The following is a 19519-nucleotide window of genomic DNA, read 5'->3' as shown; positions in this document are numbered from 1 at the left end:
GATTTTGAGTGCAAAATAAAGAGCAATTTACTTCATAACAGTTTTACAATGGCAACTTGTAAAGTGGGAAGTCATTAATTATTCAGAGTTTTACAGCATAGTTTTGAATGAAAAATAAAATGCTTTGGGAACATGCCGCCTTCTTGGCTACCAAAAAAACACAGGAGATAATCAGTACTGGATAAAAGTTTTTCCTACACTGTCTGCAAGATACTATTTCATTCAGTAACAATGGAAATATATGTGATTTCAGAGAACACATAATTTGGTTATAATGTGGCCATATACTTTTCAAACTACTGGGAAGAATATCTTTTTGTCCATTAGTTAATTCATCCTAATGTAAACATAGGTGGGTATGGCAGATTGCCTAATTCGGGATCTTCTTGTTCTTACTTGCTGTGCTTCATTAGTAAGAGTGGCTGAATCAGGTAAGACCTCATGAAAGCAGAGAAGGTTGTTTATTGCATAAGGACACTGAAAAATACTCCAGAAAAAACAATTTCAGAAAACACAAGTTTACCAAGGAGTAAAAAGAGAGGAATACAGCAAGGGTCTAGGAGTCTGCAGCCTCAGTGGAACAGTCAAGAGCAGAAATTGCTGTAAAGGCCACAGAGCTGCAAGTTAGATTTCACAGGTGATACAATGGAAACCTGGATTCTGAAGGAAACTCCAGAGTTTTCTGCAACTCATAAAATTACTGAGGGGACAAACATCAGGTCTGAAAGCAAGGATTCTTCTCATTGAGCAGGTACTCTCTGAACAAAGAGAAATAGGCAGGGAATGACTTGTTTGTAAGCTTTCTTCTGTTTATATTCTGCCTTACTTGGCTGCTTCCAGGTTCTCCATTTAAAAAAAAAAAACAACTTATATTTTATAGTGAAATTTTTTACACTAACTTTTTTTAAAAAATAAAATAGTTTACTTTGAGTAGCTCACTGTAAGAGAAAGTTTTAAGCAGATTCACTTAAAAGTTCTGTTTTATATGTGTAAATATAAGGACTAATTGTGATAGATCCTGTAAACTCATGTAACTTTCTTATACAGCTGAAACCTTAGTTATTTACACTGAATATTCGACAGAACTTGTGAATACAAGAAATCATATAAAATGAAAATATGTAAAACTTCTTTTTGACTAGATTATTGCTAAATAAAATTTAGGATATAGATTCTGTATGCTTGCTTTTGCTCACTTGTTGGTTTATACTAACATTGTCATTTCTCTTGGAGCAAGATTTATGTAAATTTTACACATTAACTAACACATACCTCTGCGTTAACTCCTTCAATTTTATTTATTTTCTTCTGGGTTTGGTTAGCTTTTACATTTTCCTTCATTTTTTGGAAGCACTTCTGAGATTTTGAAAACTGAACCTTTCACACAAAAGAAATTTTAAAAAGTTCTCTTTAGGACTCATAACGAATGTATTTGATTTATACTAGCTAAACAGCCAGTCTTACTTATTCTGTCTTTGAGCATACATGCTGGTCTGTAGTAAGACCATCCCACAAATATAAAATTGCAATCCACTAAAACTTTCTGAGTGTTGAGTCTGTCAGCGAATGAGCTCTGGGACCATGGTTCATGTTATAGTGTCCTGGCCAGAGCACTGTAATTTTCACATTTCCATCTCTTCTTCTACGTCTTTTGGAACAAGAAACATTCTTCTTGTGTGCCTTACCTAATAATTTTTTTTCCTCTCATGCTTCCTTTCTTTCTTGAAAGATGCATGCTGATACTGAATGAAAAAGCTAGTCTAACTAATGACATAGACACTGAATCACAGGATTTAAACAGAGTTCTAGATGCTTTTATATGCTTTTATTTCAAATGCAGATTAGATACACCTCTTTATTATGTCAAAATCAAATGTAACGTTACTGAAAAATAACGTTTACTGATAAAAGAAAATGGGGGGGGCTTTTGTATCTGTCAATCAGCTATACAGATGTCAATCTGATACATCTGTGAGTAGAGAAGGAAACAAGAAAAATGCAAGAAGATAAAAGAATTAGAAAGAAAGCAAAAGACTGTGGTAAAGTCATTGTATTCTTTAGGGTTTGTATCTGTACATGGGTACAGATGCAGACCTTCCAAGATGTATCACACCTACTCTACCATGGAGGGACAGTCATTCAGTTTTCTGTTTTATGCAGCCACATGTGACAGCTGTGTGTTTCACTTGAATTCTTCACAGTTCAGATATCCCAAGGCAGAAGGCTAGACTATCCTGCTCTGGACATTTAATGGGTCTAGGGTTTTTGTTGGTTTTGTTTTTTTTTTTAGTAAAGGACAAGTGATATAAAAGGAAATATTATGCCCAAAGATCATGAAACACGGTTCTCTGTTGATTGCCAGTGCTATTGGTATCTGTTGTAGAAGTGATTTGGCATACTGTGCAGAATACACTGTTAATGTACTATTCTGCCTGTCATAGTTCTTGCAGATGGACCTATGAGTAGCTGCACAGTGAATCGTATCCTAAAATAAAAATCCCAATGCACACAATAATGAACCTGTTAAAAAGCACTTCACTCCTGTCCAGACTATTACAGAGTTTCATATAAACCAAAGTACACATTTCTGGGTTTCTTCCTGAGAAAAAGCTAACAATTAACTCCTCAGTCCAACAGTAGTTGAATTTCATACTTAGGAGAATGCTTGAAGTCTACTAACCATGCAATAGTACAAAATCATTCCAAATCTGCTTTCTAACAACAAATTTAACATTTGGTGGGGTTTTTTCTCCCCAGTATTACATTAGGCAACATCTTCTGCCTTTAAGATACTATTATAGCACAGTCTCTCCATTGTGTCTTCCAGTCTGCATGCAAGCCACAGACTCCAGATTAGTCTTTCCTCCTCAGGTTGAGTCTTTGAAAGGGTCTACAAACCTGAGCTTGATTATTTGCTCTTAGAAAAGCAATTTGTCCCATTGTACATTTATTCCTTTAATCTTTATATTTTTTTTGTCTGTCAGGCTCATCTTCGCACAGAGTACAGCAGTGAGCATAAAGTATGCATGCAGCTTTTCACTTGCTGCCTCACTACTTAACCTCTTTAAGGATCATACAGAATTAAACCCGCACAAATTAAATAGTTTTTTAATCCAGGCAGAAGATAGCATTTAACACCGGACCAAAAAAATCCCCTACTAGCCCTTTGTGACGGTTTTAGTCTGTTTCATGTAAATTCACTTTGTGCCTATGTTGATTTGAAAAGAGAGTCAGTAGAGCAGCTAAAACAGGAGGTGAAAAAGGTTCCTGTTCTGGAGCCATTGAACATATGGGGAGGAGATTGCAGGTGACAGAATGTGGCCAAAAAAAAAAAAAAAAAAAAAAAAAAAAAGGAGATGGAAAGGATAAGAGTGTGGCAGCAAGGAACTGGGAAGTTAACAGCTGAAGCAAAGCTGAAATATTGATAGGATGATCAGGGAGTAGACCTACAGCCAGCTGTTTGTGCTCACAGATGGAAAAAATTCCTGGAAACCAGACATGAGGACCTGCACTGACATGCTGGGCAGTTAGATACTTATTTAGAAGTCCTTTTATTTTTACCTCATCTTGCATAGTCATTTTCAGATTGTTCTGTTCTAATTTATTCTCAATCATACTCTAATAAAACATAAATATTCTTAGTTTCAAAGCTGTTTTGCACCTCCTTATAGATATGCAATGAAACAGTCTAGGCAGATCTCTCTTAAAACCTTGTATATTTGGGGGTCCTGTGCTTACCAAAGATTCCTGTTGAAGTATTCTCCACCTTGTTTAAGTAACTATTTAAAACAGTTACCTTTTTATAGCTTTAATAGGCACAACAGTAACTTTCAAATGTTTCTTTCTATTTATATGTGAAAGATTAAGTCCTCCTTTGACTCACTGTCTTGCTCGGGTTTAGAAGATGACGTACCTTTCTAGATATGCACCATAGCCCTATTCTTAGGAAGGGGCAAGGTCTCTGTCAATAAATGGTCTGCTGTCCTATCCCTTGCAAATTTAAAAGGCACATCACACATAGCCAACTCAAAATGCTTTGAAGGGAAACACTAAAAAATTTGTTTCCAACAGTTCTTGTTTCATATCATATTAGAGCCTTCAACAGCAGTGGAAAGTCAGGAGAACTGGAAAAAGTCTTTTTTGAAAAGATGATTTTTTTGTTGCATCATTATTCAAACTCACAAGTGATTAACATGCACAAGAACAAGAACTGAGAAGACTTGGACATTTCCTCTCAGTTCTTGGAAGTCCAGAGATGTCTAGTAAATAATTACTTGTTATGTTTTCTGACTATTATTAAAATTACCCCCCACTTTAATTGCTTGAGGTGTTGGTTGGTTTTGGTTTTCACATTCAGTGATTCTAATAGATAATAATTTTTTTTTCAGTTGGTAGTTCTAATTGGTATATATTTGCATGTGAATTTTACTTTTTTTCCAAAGTATATGCCATTTTATCATTAATGTACATTGCTTTTGCTGTACTACTTGACCTTTCTGAACTTTTATCAAGGTATCTTTTAATATTTCATATGGCAAAACTTCTGTTTCATCTGGAGTTATATATCTGTACAACCTAATTTTAGCTGGTTTACTGTTTGCCACATAATTACAGTTATTCAGCAGTAGAGGATCTCTGTTCTTAGTTAACTTTGTTATTAACTATCTGTTACAATGCAAGTTTGGGAATGCAGGAGGCTTGGGGAATCTTGTTTATTTCCTGAGGGGGGACTGTGATGGACTACCTAATTTTAGGCCACAAAAAGAAAGATACTGCATATGAAGTGCCATGGTTTAACCTGGCAGGTGGCTGAACACCATACAGCCAGTTGCTTACTCCCAGCACCCACCCCTCCACCTCCCTGCAGTGGGATGGGGAGAAGAATTGAGGGGGGGGGGGGGGGGGGGGCGGGGAATTAAAATTCATGAGTGAGGTAAAGACAGTTTAGTAGAACAGAAAAGGAAGGGAAAATATTAATAACACCACCAACAATAATAGAATTATAATATACAAAGCAAGTGAGGCATGATGCAGTTGCTAACCACGTGCCTACCAATTGCCCAGACAGTTTATGAGCAGCAGCCCCTGGCCAGCTTTTAACATCATACTGAGCATGACATTATATGGTATGGAATATCCCTGTGGCCCGTTCAGGTCAGTTGCCCTGGCTGTGTCTCCTCCCAGCTGCTTATGCCCTTCCAGCCTGCTCCCTGGTGGACTGGTGTGAGAAGCTGAAAAATCTTTTATTTAGTGTAAACACTGCTTAGCAACAACTAAAACATCAGTGTGTTACCAACATTATTGTCCTACTAAATCCAAAACACAGCACTATACCAGCTACTAGGAAGAAAATTAACACTATCCCAGCCAAACCTAAGACAATATCCACTCCTTATTCTATGCCATTTATGGCTTCACAGACTTGAAAAATATCTGTTAAGAAGTTGATAAAGATAGGACCAAATGGCTTCTATGTCTTAGTGAGATGAATTAAATGGGTATGTGGTAGTCATTGTAATCTCCACTATTGTATTGTCTTGTACTTTGAGGGATAAGCAGATGTTCTTGAAATCTTTAGGTGCGCACAGTATTTTTGTCAAAATTCTATTTTTTTGCACTAAAAAAAAGTGACATCTTTTAATGGCATAATATTCAAACCACACTATATGTATCTTTTCCCATTTTTTTTTTCCTGGCATAAGTTTGCAAGTACTGCTAATTAAGACACATGCTGGTATGAGTGGTTTCTGACAATGGAAGATAAATGTTTGCTTAGTTACCTTTCTAGGACTAAGTCATCAGTCATTGACTTTCAAAATCCAATTGAAAAAGGATGTTGGCAGTTTCTGTTGAGGAACAGGACATCAGCATTCTTGAACTGTGAAGATAATTCCTTGGCTCAGAGACTTAGTTTTTGTACAGATGCAATGAAACCCCATAACTGAAGTCATAGTTCATTATACTAATGCATTCTAATGCTAGATGGAATTTTAACATTGCAAGAGAAATATTTTTTATTATTTTTCACATATATTTTTGACTAACATTTATTTCTCATTTACTGTAGACTGTGCTGTCATGAACATTTGCAGTCCAAACCAGTGCTGGGTGTTCATTGTTTCATTTGTGTTCCACAAGTTTAATCTGTGGATTTTGGTGCATCACTTGTAAGGTGTTGTCAGTTAAAGGGTCAGGAGGACAGTTCAGGAATGTATCTTGTTCTTCCCCTTTACTCATGAAAATCTTTTATTTCTATTCTTTGCATTTAAATAGGAAGACAGCTGCCTTCAGATGATACAGAACTCACTGACAGTTGCTCTTGCTTCAGTCCTACTTCATGAGAACTTCAGAAGATACTGAGGTATTTCTTTGTTCTCTTCATTTTTAGAATTTCTAATTTGCAGATACTAGATAGGTAGAAAAGCATATAAAAGACATCATGAAGCTAGACCAAGAAAAGTAAATACATGTGGGAAATAATATAAAAGTTCATAGAGAGCTCTTGCATTATACAATCTAATCTCTTTCTATAGCAGGGCACTATGTTAGTTGATCTTTTTTTATAAATTGAGCAATCAAATAATTACAAATATGCCAAAAGGAAACATAATAAAATGCAGTTAAATGTTGCTTTTTTTGGAGTCTTCTATTCAGTTGTATCTGATCCTCTGCTTTTCTCCAAGAGTGGACAGAAGATTTTACAGGAAATCCCTGGACATGAATACCTGATCACCTAAAGAATGGGCCCTTCAAAACTATCTGGGATTTACAGGTTTCTTCCTCTAGTACTTAACAGGGAATTTCAATTAAAGAAAACCTTTGGTGTTAACACAATATACAAATGCTTTCATCCCAGTTTATCTTTCATAAACCCATGAGATTAAATATAAAAGCTGTTTTAAAGATATTGATAAATATTTTATTACAAAAAATATTTGTCACTTTTGTCAGATACCGGTGAATTAATTTCTTTGTATAGAAAATAACTTCTCCATTTGTATATGTAAACAGAGTCTGATAAAGGATTAATGGCCACAGAATTCATAAAGGGGAAAAAAGTATGTTGTGAGCCTGTGATCAGTTGGATTTGTGTCAGTCCTAAATTTATGATCCGCAGCTGTTAAATGTCTGATATCTAAAGCATGGTAACATTGTGAGTGCATGGCTAGAAAAAAGGAAACGTGCTTTGAGAAATAAAATTTTCCAAACATATGGATGATGATTGCAGTGCTTCACATAGCACAAAACTTCTATTCTGTAAATCTTACTAATGTACGTTTTAATGCTTTTTAAATTGCAGACAGCTACTAGCACAGATTCTAAAATATCATAGGTTGAACAGAAAGTCTGTTGGTTAGAGTTTGTGTAGTCAGTCTAATGTAAGCAGTGCTGGGCTGGAATTCTTGTTTCTGCATTTGAGAGCTCAAAGCTTAAATGGCACTGAAAAAAGAGTTCACAGAATTTCTGTAATATCATCTTAAAATATGTAATATATGCAACTTTTTTTTTAATATCTCTTGGTATTTATATGGATCTTTCTTAAATTCCAAGAATGGCTTAACCTTTTGGAAAGATGGATAATTGTTAGTGTAGTTATTGTATAAAGTTCATATGTGCTATTGTAGAACTATTATATATATTTTCTTTTTTTAAAGAGACTTTATATACCAGCTAGTATAGTTAGAATAATGTTAGCATTAAAATTAAGTTTTCAGAAAAACTACTATTAAAATTTAGTTCGATGTTATATATGGATGTAGAAAAGTAAGCAGAAGTCTTTTTTGTTTCTGATTTTACATTGTGTACTGTTAGCAGCTAACTGTGTTAATAGTTTTTATGTGCAGATTCTATGAAGTGCTGCATATTCTCAGATTTTAATAAGGCAGTTGGCATTATGTGACAGGTTGGGCCATTATAGGATGCATTATGCATTGGTTATGTCTTACAGTGGGGCAGTTCATTTCTGGAGTCAGTACACAACCATTTTAGCAGTAGAATTAGCTGCTTATGTCACAGATTATAATTAGCTGTGTCTGTATGCCAAAGCAACAGGATGGAATGCAAAACATAGCCAAACATGTGAACGAATTTTCTTCCAGTGATATTTGGCCAGGCCTAAAATATCTTCCACTCCAGATTTGAAAGTAGTGGAAAAGTTAGACAATTCTCTCTTGGGAAGAGACTGATTGTAGTTTATTCAGAAGTACACGTTGTTTCAGATCTCTAAGGTAAGTAACAATTTTTAAAATTTCTTTTTATAGCTGTATTAATATATTAGCATATTAATTATTGAGTTGGTTTTTGTTTGTTATTTCATGGATGTATTGAGCTTCTCCCCCATCTGATTTTCTGTGCAACATTTGAGGCTGATTCTGTCCTCATTTAAGGGTTGTGTTGATGCTTATGTGAGTTATTTTAGGGCCTAAATTTGAGTGTTCATTTTTATATACTATTATTTTAGATTCTGATAGTTTAATTATACTTGGGTTTACAATTAAATGCAGTACGAAATTGCATAGTTTAAACTTGCACTTGTGTAATATTAAGAAGCTAACTTTTAGTACTTTTTAAGTCTTTTACAATATCGTATTACTGAACTTACATAATATCTGATTTGCAGTAGTAAACCTCTGATCTTTGTAGCTCTAAATTTATTTCAGCTTATCTATCACGTACTGAAATTTCATTTTAGGCAAGAATGGATCCATGCTTCTACTGAACGGTTCTTTTTGGCTTGACAGTGTAATAGTAACCTTCCATCTGAGGAACTGTTACCAAAATCAGTGCTAACTTCTGTGAAGCATACTTGAACTAATATGGAGTGTACAGCTATGTGTATACAGAACTCCTTTTACAAGTTTGTAAACTCCTTGAATTCAAATACATTTTCTCATTAATAGTTTCTCTGACTGAAAGAAAACTACACTAGTAGTGGGTTACTGACTTATTATCAAATGATTTATTGGGTGATACTTAGTGTCTCTAAATGCACCAGCGGGTGCACCGCATACTTAATCATGCATCACAGTGAGCACATAAGCTCTTAAAACAGGGTACTGCCAAAGTGTAGGGATGTGATTTGACTGCATCAGCACTAGTCAGCTAGGCACCTTGTATTTATTTATAGGTGTGGGTGGTTTCACCATCTCTATCTTAAATCTCCTCCTACTTGAGGAGGACATTAATCACGTCCTAGAAGTGTCTGCCTCTCTCTATTAGTTTGTGGAGGGGGCCTAGGTAAGTATGGCTTATGTTACCTGTGTTTGGTGAGATGAATTCTGGCCTACATAGCCACATCTAGATGAGTAATCCACGTGAGTAAACTATAGTAAATATATGCTATAGAGTTCTGAAAGTTTGCAGTCAAGATTTTTCAAGTTTTCGTTGTGATGCATAGTTACAACTGCTGCCACTTTGGCTGAGATGGGCGTCTGTTTATCTTCTAAACAAATTTGACATTCACATATTAGATACAGACCTCCTTTCTGTTATCTAATAAACAAATGGTCCTAGAATACCACCAAAGGGTAAGAACCACTGCATGGAATTAAATTAAGAATAAAAGCATCTAAATTAAGCCCAGCATTAGAGGGAACCATTTAAAATCTCTTTTCTAAACATTTACACTTCTGCTAATAACATGCATCCTTTTCCTGGTTGAAAACTCAGTGGTTAAAAGCAGGTTTTACTTTAGTTTTCATTCATAATCTTAAGGCTTTAGTAGCAATGTGAAGATACAATATTAATTCTTATTGCGGTATTATACTTAGTGTTTATACTTAGTGTTTATTATACTGTGTGTTTATATGTGTGATTATACTTAGTGTTGAGAATAGTCATGCAAGAATGTATGTTTTAAGGTAAGGGAAAAGAGTTTTGGATGAACAATGGAAAGAGATAAATGGATATAGTGTATCATACAAACCCAAGCCTCTGTCAAAAGGTACAGAAAAGTTGGGTGTACGCAGATCCTCTTGCTTGAATAGCCTTGTGAGATTTATTCCTTCCTGTGAAAAGTAATGCTTTTTACATGAGATACAAATCCCAGGTGCTGACGTCTTACAATTTTTAATTATTTTCATGACTTGTAATTAAGTAAGCTGGACTTTCTGTAGATATATTTCTGAAAGTTGATTGTCTTATATGTTTAACGAGCAGTGTCTGAAGGTGTTCCATAACAGAGACATTTACAAGATCTTTCTCTCATACAGGTTTTCTGATGTCTAGTAAGGTCCTCTTGCCCATTGCAGTCTCTCAGTGAAGACATAAATGGGGTTTCTTCTTCTCTCGTGTCTCATTTTCAGAAAGTTTGTAGAAATGTAGTATTTCTGAGACCTCTACTTGTCTGTTTAATTTGGTTGAAATTGGTCTAGAAACTCAAAAGCTATTGTAGGAGGGAGGGAAACGAATGAGAAACAGATGATTTAGACAGTGACATAGAGTGTGGTTGCTTTTCTGTTTATTAAACCAGGCTAAAAGCATCATGGAAGTTTGGATATCAGGTTAATTCAATATCCTGTTCAAATTTTCAGCTTGGGTAACAATATTCTCACTATTTAATTCATCTGTAACTTTGGCTACCTGGGCCAGTCTTCTCATTAAACCTTTCTGTCTATCTGCCAAAAGCTGTTGGAACAGCTGCTGCATTTCCTGCCATGTTTGGTTATCTTTCTGAGGTGGATGAAGTACTACTTCTGTATAAGAATATGAAGAGGAATATAAACTGAAGTACATCAGTATTTTTAAAAATGGACTATGGTATATGCTAAGTGTTGGATATTGCTGGTGTTACCCATAAAATACACGGTTTTCACTAAGACATATAATACATTTGTGTGTGTGCATATGTATGTCCTGAAGGTTGTCTGTAAGAATGATGTATATATGTATTTTCAGTAATGGGATGTAGAGGTGGAATCAGCTTGTAGTAATGCCTGTTTAAACTCTTCAGTTCCTCCTTGTTTATTTGTTGTGCGGTCAGTGCTCTGAGGAACAAAAGAAGTCTTAGTACCTTTTCTTCACCTTAGCGTTTCCCAGTAGTGCGAGTGGCAGATGCTAAATTTTATACAGACTTCTTCAATCACTGGTTTATTAGTTCTGGATACTAGTGACTTTCAGAAAAGGCTGGCTGTGCAGTGTACATCAGTCTTTGTTTCAAGTTAAAGTTTCACAGAGGTACGACTTTGAATTTCAAAGCTGTTAGGCTGGGCTATAAGAAGCGTGCATCCTCTGTCAGTGATGGCTGCTGATGGAAGGAGACGTGTCTGCGAAGTTTCACTTCACCCTCAGTTTCCTCAATTTTCAGGATAAGGAGATTGAAGTGGGGGGCAGTAATAAGTAAAAAAAAATAAAAAAAATGTTCTGGTGACTCCTGACTGCTGAAAGCAGAATAAGATGGGAGTGGTTCTTAGAAAATAAATGGTATTGAATCAAGGCTAAGTCAGCAGAGTGCAGCTATGGTAATGGACCCTAACTGCAGAATGAACTGCATTAGTGAGGCTGTAGGTGGCAAGCTGCATCCAAAGGTCTGTTCCAGTCCAGCTCTGAACTGGAATAGATGATCTGCAGAGGTCTATTGCAGCCTATTTTTTCTGGGATACTCAGAAGTTGTTCAGAAAGATATTCCCTTTATTATTATTTGCCTACTGGTCTTCATTATTCCCGTGATTGTCTTACTAGCTGATCCAATCTGCAGTGTTTCAGATTTCATGTCTACATTCAGTATGAGGAGGGCATCACAGTTTACCAAATAAGATATATCATGGGAGATTGGTAGCTAGAAGTATTTTAAAGTCCCTGATGGGCTGGCATAAGTTCCTATAAATCAGTAAGAATTGACTGTAATATTGGACTTTGAATTTTACTTGGAAATTCAAAGAAGGAAATGGACAGATTCAGAGTTCAAAGCCAAAAATTAAGAATGAGTATTATTTTAATATCAGCATTCCCTATGAGCTGAAAGGTCACAGGAGGATATTTGGGAGACTGGCAGAAAAAGTAGTTATTGTTTGCCTGAGTGAAAGTTTTTGTAGTAGGGGTAAGAAAATGGTAGGATAGATTGCAGTATGTGGGGGAGGAAGAGGATGACTAGGGTTTGGCATGAGTGCCAAACAAGAAAGAGAGAGCATGGTGAACACTCCCAAAAGTCAGCATGGATTAGGCAGACAAGGCTGCTCCAGGTTTGGTTCCCCCCATGTTCCTGTAACAATATCCTGATAAGTTTTGTACTATCGTATTATACCCCAACACTTCTAGCATATATTCTAGTTCTACAAAAAGACAAAGACAGTCATATTTGAGAGATAAAGAGGTGAAGGTTTACCCAGAGGGCACCCAGAGCCAAGAGTTGCGTAGTATGGATGGATGTAGTATATAGTTTTGTGAAGATGGAGCCAAACTTTCTATAGGATGGGCAGCAAGACTAGCATAGGAGATGGTAGAGCTGTGCTGCCCATGCTACTTTTCAGGCTATTTTTCTAGTTTCAGATGCTAAAATAGACCTGATGAAGAGGCTATATGCTAAAAAACTTGTCTATTTGTCCATTCCTGCTGTTTGGTATGATAAAATATATTTCTTTTTAGCCACAAAACTTTTCTTCCCTGTAACATTCATTCTGCTCCTAGTTTTGTTCAGTTATGGTAGGTATTTTCTATTTAATGAAAATACCAAAGAATGCTTTTGAAAACTGTTATCTTGCTTAAACACAGAACTGCATTATGAAATAGTATATTTCATTCTGCATGATTTCATGAGTCATTTAATAATTATGTTCAATGCATGTGTGAAGATAATGCTTCCAAACAGAAATGCAGTTCTTATATTCATGAATTTGTATAAGACAATGTATTGTCATAACAGAGAAAAAACTGTTTATATATATTTGATAAAACCACTGTTTGTGTTTATCTGAGTACCCCATGTTCTTTTTTAATTGTATATTTCATTGAAATTCTGTTGGTAACACCTTTTGCAATCTGTGAAAGTACTTTTTTACATTTAGATTCATGTATTTTATTAATTTTAGTTTCACTTAAACATCTGTTGAACTGATATTGTTGTGATTCACACTTGGCAATTTGTTTTAACTGATTTGAGTCAGGTTTATGGAAGACAAAGCTATATCCCTTTAGCCATGTTGAAAACATCTAAAATGCTATTTAAATTAAGATAATTAAAATTACTGTCTTCCTGTATCAGAAATCGTCAGATACCTAGTAACATATGACTTTAACTTAGGTAAATATTCAAAATTAACATACAAAAGATTATCTAGAAATAAGCTTTGATTTAGGATTGTTTAGTAAGTAGAGCATATAAATGGCTAGAATGTAAAATAATGAAAACAAAGGCAGCAGAAAGCAGAATTTTTCTCTCCTCCTTTGCTTTATCTTTTGCTACCTTTCCCTTGTGACTTTCTTCAGCATTCCCTGGGTGCTTTCTTCCCATATTTTACAATCTCCACTTATGTCTCTCAAGTTAGTTTCCTGCATTCATCCACTACTTAACCTTTTTCTCTTATCCCCAAGTGTCTACTCACAGTATTTAATTTACTGTACTTAAATTATACTGTGGAGACTTTTTTACATATCTATTTTCGTATTTTGTTAATTCACAGCTAAAAAGAAATGAGAACATTTACAAGACAATTTCCCCATCCTGAAATAGATTTCAACATTATGGTAGATGATTTTGAATTTCAGCTGAATTTTATCCATCTTTTTCTTTTAGATTGAAATAGTAGATTTTAAAACCATGAGGACACTCTTTAGTTCTGTATGCTAGAGGCTAACAACAGTCTCTCAGTTGTCAGTAATTTGAACTAAAGCATTTCTGACACACGATTACTTTCCATAAATATGTGTAAAGTTGTTCCTTAACTGCCAGTTGAGTAATCAGAGTTATCCTAGGCAGAGTATTGTTGCCCAGATAGTAGAGAACAGTCCAAACCACCTTCAAACCTGGATGAGGTAAACCTGCAGCAATGAAGATCTAGTATTATTTATCTTTCTTTTACCATTAGAAACTTGCATAGTTTTCCAGAATTTGAGTTCAGGAAAGCCTAGTTTGTAGCTTTTTCTCTTCCTGGAGAAATCCTTATGTGAGAAGTCACCGCCCCTATTCTGGGATTAGTGAATTGTTAATTTGTTGTTGACAAGTATCAGAGGGCTTTAATCAAAATATAAATGCTTTGCCACTTGCCTCTGACTCACAATGGAATTTATCTGCCAAACATATCAGATAAGGATGTTTTTAAATATGTCTGGGACCTCTTATTTATGCTGTTGTGGAACTTGCTTTTCCAAGTAAAGGCTTTGCTGGTCTGTAAAGTGGGTTTCAGGATTAGTGATCCCTAAACAGTGAAGTTGTCCTCTTGAAATAGGAGTCTAATTCGGCCTACAGTGCAGGTAGTAAATGATCTGAGCATGCACAAAAGCCACGAAGAATTTTTGTTAACTGTGTATCAGAGCCAGTACTTCAGCATGAGCTGCAGTTTTCTTTGAGCCTACAAGGAACAATTTAGGGAATTGGTCTTAATGCCTTTAATTCTGTTCTCACAGATGATGGTTAAAAATTTTAAAGCTCTGGAGGTAGTTTGTTGCTCAGTATTCATGGGCAAAACTGCAAATAATATTGCAGTGGATACATAGGAAGCAAATAGCATACTAATATTGTTATTAGACTTTCCTGTTACAATTTATTTATTTATTTATTTATTTATTTTATGTTTTGGGTGGTTTCTCTGGTAGAGATCTCAGACTACAAAAACTGATTGACATATCAGGCATTATTGTCTATATTTGATGAGCAAACAATGTCTAATTTGAGTTTAAAAAGGCAAGTTATACTTGTGTTCTGTGAATTTCTTTTCCTGTGTGTGCCCAAAGAATAACTTTGGGAACTACAGACATACTTCTTGGAGAAGGTAATGTGCTTATTATTTGATCCAAGTAGGAATTGTTTTCCAGTTATCCAAATTAGGATCTTTAAAATTAAGAAATATGCCAAAAATAAGTCTTACTTTTCACATTACAGTACTTGATTTACATCAGTAAATCAACTTTAATTGGAAGTTAAGAATTACAATGGTAACTGCTTATTTCCATTTCGGATCAAATACTTTCTATGGAACACTCTACTTTGAGATACAAAAAGTATATAAGTTATGTCAGATGAGAGATTTTGCTCTTAGTTTATTTTGGAATGCATACATACTTCTGGGTGTTGTTTATACTTCATTTGTTTTTACAGCAAATTGAAAGACCAGCTATGGCTTTCCTATTGGTTTTAAACCCAGAAGTGGCATACTGATCAAAAACAGTATTTATACATTTTGCCATGTTCTTCATCTTCTGCGTTTCTTGCATTTCATTATTGCTTTGTCACTGTTGCTGAAGAAACCTAAGAGCCAGTTGCTGCCTAAACAGTTGAAACTAACATCACCAAAAAAGGCTTCTGTAGTACATGTCTTTTGAAGATTTCCTTATGTGTCTAATACACATTTAAATTAATCTGGTTTTCCCTTGTGTAAGTAAAAATGAGTAATGAAGCTGTTCTGGCCAGGACTGTAATGCAACAGAAGCACATCAGTTTGTGTTCATTAACATTTAAAATTCTTCAGAAGAGGGCAGAGATTTAAAATATACAATGAGACACAGTAAACATAGGAAAACATTTTGCATCCCTTGCTGCTGAAAAGGAAAGGGAATTTTGAAATCTTGGGTTAGTTTCATGTGACTTGTCAAAAAAGGTACAATTGTGATTTTCTATATGCAAGGTCAAAGTATTTTTTCAGATTTTTTTAAAAAATGTGACTCTGATCAGTTACTTGAATTAGGGAGGAAAGACGTGAGGATTAATTTTCACCTCTAGCCTCTGCCTCTAGTTTCATTCCTCATTTCTTTGGTGTATTTTCACTTCACCATTCAAGAAAAGCTTCACAGAATAACAGTAAAACTCCCAATTACGATGTTAAATCACTTAGCAAGGCTAAATAAACAGCTTTTCAAGGTCCTCAACCAGCATAGGAAAGCACCACAGAAAGGAGTTACCTGTTTCATAACGTGCTGAAGTCTACTGTATGAACTGGAAGTATGCTTCTTCAGAGATAACAGCATGCTACCTGGAACTAGCACTTTCATAAATGCAGCAGCAAAACAGGAAAAAGAGAAAAGGTTATGCTCATGCATATTTCTCTATGTACTTGAATAGAGCTGTTTCTTTTTGCACTCTCAGAAAGTACCTCTTCCCAGCACTGAGGACGTGAAATACTTTTCCTGAGAACAACACTGAGGATGTTAAAGGACTTTTACTAAAAGCTCTGTTCAAGCAGGACTTGCATTAGGAGTAGTATTTCTAAATGATATGTTTTGGCCTTGCTGGTAGTCATTGTTACATGATAGAAGGGTTCTGTTATCACACACCTAGAAAATAAAAATACATCTTTTCTAAAAAAAAAAAAAAAATTAAATAGAAAAAGATGTAATTGCTTTTTTTAATAGTATTTTTTAAACATATCTAAAATTATTTTTTGTCTGGTGGACTTCCACAAAAGATTATGATAGCGGGGATTCTTTCATAATTTCTCTCCATCAGTAGGATTGCTTTCATTTGTTTCACATTTATAAAGAACTTCAATCCTTTCAGTATGTTCAGCAACCTCAGTGAAGATGATTTCCTCATTCCTCCCCATGACTTAGCTTTGCAATTCTTGCACATCTGTCACCTTCCCCATAGTATATAAATAACCAGAAAAATCATGACAAATAACAAAAAAGTTTTAAAAAAGTTTATGCCTGCCTGTGTTTCGAGATTCCTTGTGTTATCTCCAGGCAAGGAAAACTGAAGGCCACAAAACCAATTCTTACTTGCATTTAGTGGTCCTTAAGAAATGAAATTTTGTACAAAGTACTGGAAGTAACAAACTACCAGATCTGATCTGCAAAGGGTAACTTTTCTGTCTGCAAAAGTAAAACTTTGTGCAGTTTCTTTTCTTAAGATACTGTACATTGATGATAAAGGAGGAATTGAAAGTAATCGAGAGCATCCAAGTAATATAGTAAAAAAACAAACAAACAAAAAAAAACCAAACCCCAAAAAGTAATTCAGAGCAGCAATTTAAATGGCAATACAAACAGCATGGGATGTATCCATTTTGTCAAATACTCAAATAAAGTTCTTCTCTTAATGTCCAGATACCCAGTGACATAGAAACCGCTCTAATGTAGTCAGAATTGTATTTAATCACCCAAGTTAGGAGTACTACTGCAGATCTGATAGAATAAAAGTTTGAATGTTAGGACTTAAGGGGAGTTCTTAGATGTTCTTTCCAAATAAGCAGGATGCTAAATAAATACTCTTGAAATAAATTAAAAACTGCATACCTTGTAGTGCAAAACAAGTATATTAAGATTATTCTTTGAACTTTTCATCCAGATTTCCTGTTTCTTAAAATCATGACATTGTTTTTATTTCTTTTATGAGGGAATATAATTTTGATTCAAACTATTATGACTTTACTATGCTTATCTAGAGAAGACAGGTTTTTTGGACTACTATCGGAAATACTTGGTACAATGGTGGTGCATATTAGAAACACGTTAGCTCCCTTGAAACACTTTAAATTGCAGTCAAAAACACATCGCAAATTCTGTTCATCTTTCGGACAAATGAGTAAATGGACGATTATGGGCAAAATAATTTTTGTGAATTGGACATAATATAGATTACCTGTTCTTCATGGAAAGATGTTATTGCAATACAAAATTATGAAAGCTCTATATTGGCAAAACTGAATCTAAGATTTTAACTTAGATTCACCCTTTTCCCAACACAGAATAAGGTATGTCATTATGTATGTCAAATATGTAAAGTGTACTTGGTGTGTACATTTCAAGTAAAAAACCACACTCGGCTTGTGCTCAGCTTCAAAAATACCTGCATAAGGATGAAGGTACTTGCCAAAAAGTAAGCTGAAAGCATCCCAGAAAATACTTAGGGGCATTATATCAGAAGGACAGATTTGGTATATGCTATCTATCAAAAAAAGTTTGAGAGAGGGCAAAAGTAACTCAGCATGGCAAATCAGCAGATTAAGGAAAATAATTAGAAGCAAGAAGTCATATTTCCCAAATCTGAAGTTGTGTGCAAATGAACAAAATAGAAAAGATTGTGAACTCTGACAAATTACATCTGAAAACAATACAGCTGGGCAAAAATGTGTAAGGAACAATGAACACCATAAGTGACAATAAATCTTTCTTCAAACATGACAAGCACCAAAACCTGCTTGGTAGTTTGTATGGTCAATGGATGATCAGATTCTAAAAAGAGTGGTCAGAGAGAAGCGAAGGATATAAGAAGCATGCAAAATATATTATTGTTTGTTAGTTGTGGAAAAAACTGAAGCACTTTCTGTGCTAGAACCCCACTTCATGGGTACTCATCAAAGGATCTATTTAAAAAAAAAAAAGACTATAGAAAAAGCTTATCTATAGGGGACATGTAGATAAAATATATAGAATTATTAAAAATCAGATGTTCACCAAAGATCTCTGAAAGAACACAATAATGAAATAAATGAAGGACTAATGGTGATAAAAGGCCAGCTGTAAAGACTGCAATCCTAGATTAATCTAGATTGGAATGGGGCTCTAGAAATCATCTAGTCCATCGTTCTGTTGTGCCTGATCAGAGAGTGTAGCAAATTCTTAGCAGAACATCACTTGCCCTTTTATCTGTCCTTTGCCTCATAACCTCCTGAATGTCTCCTTTTCTGCTTCAAAGCAAAACTGTATGCATTTGTCTCAGCCCTTCGCACACAGAACAACCTCTTCCTCCTTGCCTTCCCAGCCTTTCTTTCCTGAGTGCTTGTATCCATCCGTTGCAGCATTCCAGTCATGCAGGCTATCCAGTGTTTTTCTGTAATTCCAGTTGGACCATTGCTCTGCAGCTGTATGTGAAATTCTAATTGCTCTCGTTTGTTCCCCATGCTGTGTTCATTTCTGTCATGCCTCTCTTATAAGGAAAGGGAAAGAGCCTTCTCCATCAGCTGTTCCTTGGACACTTCTTTGCTGCCCCCCCCATGCATTTACTTCTCTTAAGGCTGTAGCAACCCTCTCCTGATGTATCTAATTTAAAGCTTTACTCAGTAAGTTAGCAAACGTGCTCTTGCCCAACTTGGTCAGATGGATCCCATCTCTTCTCAATAGTTCTCACTCCTTAAAGAGGCTTCTGTGGTCATAAAAGCCAAAGCTCTGCCTCTGACAGCAGCTAAGTAGTAAGGTGTTAACATGCAGGATATGACCACTGAATATGAATCTTTCTGTTTCACTGGAAGGATTGGGGAGAAAATCAGCTGGCCCTTATACACGTCCCCCAGAGCTCCAGTCACTCTTCATGTGCTCATCTTTAGGAGTATCATTGCTTGCCCACGTGGTGAGCAGCAAGGGCTGGATAAACCTCAGAAGTCTCTGCAATATCCTGTATCTGATTGCTCAGCCATCAGCAGAACTCCCAGGA

At 35.4% G+C, this 19519-nt stretch overlaps 1 protein-coding gene across 7 annotated transcripts in view; it reads left to right on the top strand.

Moving 5' to 3' along the window:
- Nucleotides 1-19519, top strand: part of SGCG (sarcoglycan gamma) — a 134941-nt gene that overhangs the window by 31134 nt on the left and 84288 nt on the right. For 5 of the 7 annotated variants that reach the window (XM_040583467.1, XM_040583466.1, XM_040583471.1 and 2 more), the window contains exon 2: nt 6274-6361. In XM_040583467.1, the coding sequence (XP_040439401.1) occupies nt 6338-6361 (24 nt within the window). In that variant the 5' untranslated portion in view covers nt 6274-6337. Of the gene's footprint in view, nt 1-6273; nt 6362-8099; nt 8229-19519 lie in introns of all 7 variants that reach the window. The other 2 variants (XM_040583472.1, XM_040583469.1) reach the window with 1 other exon arrangement.

This window comes from Falco naumanni, chromosome 2, assembly GCF_017639655.2.
Source record: "Falco naumanni isolate bFalNau1 chromosome 2, bFalNau1.pat, whole genome shotgun sequence".
Classification (NCBI taxonomy): Eukaryota; Metazoa; Chordata; class Aves; order Falconiformes; family Falconidae; genus Falco; species Falco naumanni.
The sequence above is the reverse complement of the archived record's forward strand: the minus strand, read 5'-3'. Positions and strand labels throughout refer to the sequence as shown.